The 6,434-nt window shown below is 35.0% G+C and overlaps 1 protein-coding gene across 1 annotated transcript; it reads left to right on the top strand.

The window, feature by feature from the left end:
* The first annotated feature begins 2,669 nt into the window (after nucleotides 1-2,669).
* LOC143594033 (acyl-lipid (9-3)-desaturase-like) lies at nucleotides 2,670-4,173 on the top strand. The gene has a single exon (XM_077073458.1). The coding sequence runs from the start codon at nucleotides 2,672-2,674 to the stop codon at nucleotides 4,013-4,015; it is 1,344 nt and encodes a 447-aa protein (XP_076929573.1). The 5' UTR covers nucleotides 2,670-2,671; the 3' UTR covers nucleotides 4,016-4,173.
* The last annotated feature ends 2,261 nt before the right edge of the window (nucleotides 4,174-6,434 follow it).

Raw genomic sequence — 6,434 nt, 5'->3', positions numbered from 1 at the left:
TAAGGATCCTAAGAGAACTCTTTACAAATTGGGAACTTTGAGAACCATTTTGGGCCACTAAAAAAAACCTTGAAAAATATTAAAAAAATTATTAAAAAAACAAAAATTTTAAAAAGTAAAAAAAAAACCAAAATTCTTATATTTCATTCCGGTTTCATAAAAAAAATAAATAATAATAATAATAATTCGTATTATACTATACACATGTGTATAATTTCATTTAATCTCTAGTTACGTAATGTACACATATATACATTATTATTTACCTTAAATTATACATATATGTATAAAAAGACATGTGTGTACATATATTTATATTTTATGCATATATGTATAATTTAGCTAAACCAAGAATTTTTTTTATAAAACCGGGATGATAAATAAGAATTTTGGTTCTTTTACTTTTTTTTATTTTGGTGTTTTTTTGGTTTATGATTTTTTTTTTATTTTAGAGTTTTTTGTGGTCCAAAATAGTTCTCGTGGTTCTTAATTCTCAAAAAGATCTCACATGATCCAGATTATATATATATATATCATATCGATGTGTTGAACATGCATATCCGTAAGTTTTGTTGAAAACACGTGGATGTGTAACTGAATTACATAGTTGTGTTTTTCTTAAATAATATCTAATTTGTTGATAGAAAGTCGCACGGTCATGTAGTCACATTTCACATAGTTGTTTCCCCGGTCTAGTCTAAATGTTTTGTTGTCAAAATATTTTCGGTTTTGGTTTTCAGGTTATCATATTCTATGTATGCATGTAGCTTTACTAGACCACGTTATATTCACGTCTTACATCTCGCTTTCAATATACATATAAATTATCATATAAAACAACCATCAATGAATCATTGTAAATCTATACCCTTTACAAACCCTTACTATTTTTAAAACTTTGAGACCACTCTAACAAAAAGTTTAGAAGCAATTTGAATACATATTATCACAATCATGACTAGTTTATAAAATATGAGAGTAAAATTAAAGATGTACACCATTACAAAGAAGATAAAGGTAGTGGGCGTTGAAAGTTACAATGATCATTTGCAGTTTTGCTTAAAGAAATCAATTACATAGGAGATCCTATTATATAGAATGAGCATAACAACCTATTCCTTAAATAAGGAAAACTAGATCTTTTAAACTATTATAAAAGGGGAAGGGGTACATGCAAAAATTCAAACCACAAAATAGACATATCCCCTCCTATGTGGATAGATTGCCAATATGTAATTTATGACAAACCTTTGTCATGAAGAAGAATAAATATTAGAAAACATAAATGTCTAATTTATTATTATTATTATTATTTTTATTATTACTACTAATTTTTCCCCATTTTATTCATTCAAATCTTTTATCATTTTTATTTACTCAAACCTCCACCATTTTTATTCAATTAAACTCTCAATGACTAATTTCTCAAAAGTTGATATCGGAATATTCACACCGCCGAACGATTCTGATAACGAAATTTTTTCAAACGATAGTAGCATACAATTTTCAAAGATCTCATAGAGCAAGACAAAGCGGAAGACACGACAACATCTTCATCAAGAAATATAATTGGCCGAAGTTCATTTAGTTTAAATTTTCGTATTTTAATTTTTTTTGTTTGAACTGTCGTATTTTATTTTTCCGGTTTTCAGTTATGTTATATTTTTAATTTTAATTTTAATTACATTTTAATTGTTATAGATATAAAAAAACACAAAATGTTCTAGGGTACTTGTAGGTAGGCGCCATCAGTGATTTTGTGGATACATGAGTGTAGAAATAGATGACAGTGCGGGATTGACCGGTGCATGAGTAATACCCATGAATGCCATTTCCCTATAATGATATACAAAATATTAGTTTAATAATAATACACGCTAATAGGCGTAACTCGCAGCCACCCGCCAGAAAACCCAATCTACGTCTAACAACTCATCACTTTTCGATATCTGTCAGAACCGATATCATCAGTGATTTTGTGGATACATGAGTGTAGAAATAGATGACAGTGCAGGATTGACCGGTGCATGAGTAATGCCCATGAGTGCTCATTTTCCTCTAATGATATACAAAATATTAGTTTAATAATAATACACACTAATAGGCGTAACTCGCAGCCACCCACCAGAAAACCCAATCTACTTCTAACAACTCATCACTTTTCGATATCTGTCGGAACCGATATCATCGACGAAACATAAAACATAACCCGAAGAGGAAAATGGGGGTGGGGTGGCAGCGGTGTTCCCACCACGCTCAAGCAAACTCTAAAAGTAAAATATAATTATGTGATCTTTAATTTTTTGACGTGTCTATAATCCAAATATGAAAAGAAAATACATCCATCTAGACAGCCATTGGCCACAATCATCATTCCACGTGTCTAGTTTTACAAACCACTTGCTGTCGTGCACATGCCATTGTCCTAACTGGCTCTGCAATCTTTAAAGAATATGCTTGGTTCAAACTCCATTGGCGCTAATGCCAAATGACACCCATCTCATTTCATCCAAAATATCTAACCAATAATAATAATAAATCATATATTCAACTTCATAATACAGCTCACAAGAAACCCAATCCATACCAATTTCTATCTCATTACCAGTTATAGATAGAAATTGTGAGTCTTGGAACAGAAAGCCTACATTTTTCATCTTTTTCTCTCTCAATGACTGAAACCAAGCGGTATGTGACGTCATCCGAACTCAAAACCCACAACAAACCAGGAGATCTATGGATCTGCATTAAGGGTAAAGTGTACGACGTCTCAGATTGGGTTAAAACCCATCCAGGTGGCGACCTGCCATTGCTGAATCTTGCTGGTCAAGACGTCACAGATGCCTACATTGCTCTTCACCCACCCACTGCTTATCATCATCTTGATAACTTCTTCAGTGGGTACTATCTTAAAGATTACAAAGTCTCTGGTGCGTCTAATGATTACAGAAAGCTGTACTCAGAGTTTAACAAGATGGGTTTGTTTGAAAACAAAGGACATGGGGTCCTGATCTCCATGGTCTTTATTGCATTGATGTTTTGCGTTTGTGTTTACGGTGTTTTGTGTAGTGAGAGCTGGTTGGTTCATTTGGCTTCTGGTGGGTTGATGGGGTTTCTTTGGATTCAAAGTGGGTGGCTTGGACATGATTCTGGCCATTATCAGATTATGGTGGACCGGAAGTTTAACCGGTTTGCGCAAATCTTGACCGGAAACTGTCTTGCTGGGATTAGCATTGGGTGGTGGAAGAGGAACCATACTGCTCATCATATTGCCGTTAATAGTCTTGAATATGATCCTGATCTTCAACACATGCCTGTGTTTGTGGTGTCCTCAAAGTTTTTTGATTCTTTGACATCAAAGTACTATGAAAGAAAGTTAAAGTTTGATGGGTTAACCAGGTTGTTAGTTAGCTACCAGCATTTCACATATTATCCTGTTATGTGTCTTGCTAGACTCAACCTTTTTGCACAATCTTTTATGCTGCTTTTGTCGAATACGCCCATGGCGAATAGGGGTGAAGAGCTTTTTGGGCTTTTCGTGTTTTGGGTGTGGTACCCCTTGCTTGTTTCTTGCTTGCCGAATTGGGGCGAGCGCGTGATGTTTGTGTTGGCGAGCTTTTCGGTCACTGGAATCCAACATGTTCAATTCACTTTGAACCATTTTTCATCTACTGTTTATGTTGGTGAGCCGCGTGGGAACGATTGGTTCGAGAAGCAAACCAATGGGACACTTAACATCACTTGTTCTGAATTCATGGATTGGTTTCATGGTGGGTTACAATTTCAGATTGAGCATCATCTGTTTCCAAGATTGCCTAGATGCCATCTAAGGAAAATATCTCCATTTGTGAAGGATTTGTGCAAGAAACATGGTTTACCTTATGATTCTGCCTCTTTCTACAAGGCGAATGAGATGACGGTTGCAACCCTGCGTGCCGCGGCTCTACAGGCTCGTGACTTGACAAAGCCGGTCCCGAAGAATCTGGTATGGGAAGCCTTGAACTCTCCTGGCTAATGCAAATTAGACCAAGAGGGTTGTGGTTGGCTATTATTTATATTTATGCATAGTAATCTTGTTCTTGTTTATTTGTTGTACTGTTCAATAATTTGCTCCTAAATTGAAGGATCCAAAACTTTATTGAAAGTGAACTTTTGGTGATTTAATATTTTATTTGGTGTTTTGTATTAATGTGCACATCATCAATTTTCTTATGATGAGAAATGTATAATCATGTGACATAAAAGGACAAAATAGAAAGTATTGGAAGTAAATGTAAATGAATGTAGACACAAAAAATCCAATCAACAAACAACATTTGTAATTATTTTAATAAAGACAGACTAAATTTGTAATTTAAAAAAAATAGTTATATATATTCATGAAATTAATGTTATTAACTTATTTTTCACTATACATGCATACAGCGGGTACAAATGTTTCAAGTAATGTAGCATTCTATTGAGACATGTAAGAAATGAATTATGAAGTCAGTCTTGGCCCCCTCCCCAGGTCCATAAGGACCCTATCTATCTCCTGGCTAATGCAAATTAGACCAAGAGGGTTGTGGTTGGCTATTATTTATATTTATGCATAGTAATCTTGTTCTTGTTTATTTGTTGTACTGTTCAATAATTTGCTCCTAAATTGAAGGATCCAAAACTTTATTGAAAGTGAACTTTTGGTGATTTAATATTTTATTTGGTGTTTTGTATTAATGTGCACATCATCAATTTTCTTGTGATGAGAAATGTATAATCATGTGACATAAAAGGACAAAATAGAAAGTATTGGAAGTAAATGTAAATGAATGTAGACACAAAAAATCCAATCAACAAACAACATTTGTAATTATTTTAATAAAGACAGACTAAATTTGTAATTTAAAAAAAATAGTTATATATATTCATGAAATTAATGTTATTAACTTATTTTTCACTATACATGCATACAGCGGGTACAAATGTTTCAAGTAATGTAGCATTCTATTGAGACATGTAAGAAATGAATTATGAAGTCAGTCTTGGCCCCCTCCCCAGGTCCATAAGGACCCTATCTATGCCTTGTTTTGTTCACTAGAACACTTACGAAATTTATGCAAGTATCTAGCTATATATCTGCAGTCATAAAAACTTCTTGCATGCTTTTGTTGTGTTTTACATGCACTTTCATGGTGTGAGAAAGACTTTTAGGAAGAAATAGTTCTACTAGCTCTCACACACAACTTTAACTTGAGTTGAAACGCTACAACATTTAGAACATCAATTAAGTCACGCTTGGTATATATGGACACTTGTAAGGTGTTTTTCAGCTTTGGTTCATCGTTGCCATTGTCATCCTATGTAACACCGTGAAAATACCCCATCTGGTTTTGGGCTAAAAATACTAATTCTGAAAGTTAAAGGACTGAAAATGAAAAATTTGGGTTTTGAGACCCATCGCGCTACGCGATGGTCTCCTGAATAACTCTGTCGCGCTACGCGACAGAGAATCACACAATTCAAGAAAAAGGGGGGCGCCGCGCTACGCGACGGCCAAACTCAACTGGTTCATCGCGCTACGCGATGACCAGGTTAAGTAACGGGGACACGTGTCCAACCACGTGTCAACACGTGGCAGCTTCTGATTAATTGCGGCGGCGCGCTACGCGATGGTCTGCAAAACTTGCCTATAAAAGGGCAGCTACGGGTTCAAGCCAATGCATCTCATTTTCACCTTCATTTCACACACTAAACCTAGGTAACCATGCCAAGGGTGTTCTAGGGTGTCGAGAGTTGTTTTTGTGAAGAAACGAGTTGTTGTTACGCTGTTTAACGAGCTGCTGATCTTGTAACGAAGTACAAGTTGAATTGCTGCTGACTTCTTAGCTCTTAGGTCTCGTCGAGCCGATTAAGGTTGGATTAAGGTTAAGTTACTTTACTAGTTACTTTAAATACAGCTTAGTTAAGGGTATAGTCGTTAAACTGTAATTATTTTCCAATTAATGTTTTATAAAGTAAAGACATTGCTTCCATGTGAAGTAATGTTATCAAAACTATTATTTTGACGGGCATGTAGTAACTGGAAGAGGGTATCATTAGTAGACTCTTCTTGCCTAAGGAAAGCAATTCGTACAAATCCCAATCAACCGCGGGACCCGTTTGCTTACCAGGAGAAGTTTGCCAACGTGCTATCCTTTATTAGGCCAAAGCGTGCTATTCCAAACGTCATATGTAAATTCAAAGTATTTTTATAAAACGACTATAACTATACTAAGGTTAGGTCAGACTTAAGAGTCTGCTGATCAGACCTCGAGTCTGCTGAACTGAATCAGACATTAAGTCTGCCGATCAGACCTTGAGTCTGCTGAAACTGTAACAGACTTAAAGTCTGCTGAATTATACCAACTAGGTACTTATGCATACCTATTATGAATATAGGTTAATAGCATACTGAA

Source organism: Bidens hawaiensis, unplaced genomic scaffold, assembly GCF_021521415.1.
Source record: "Bidens hawaiensis isolate Kalapana, Puna unplaced genomic scaffold, B.hawaiensis_p1.1 tig00001692_1, whole genome shotgun sequence".
Lineage (NCBI taxonomy): Eukaryota > Viridiplantae > Streptophyta > Magnoliopsida > Asterales > Asteraceae > Bidens > Bidens hawaiensis.
Note: the sequence above shows the minus strand (reverse complement) of the source record. Positions and strands in the feature narration are given on the sequence as shown.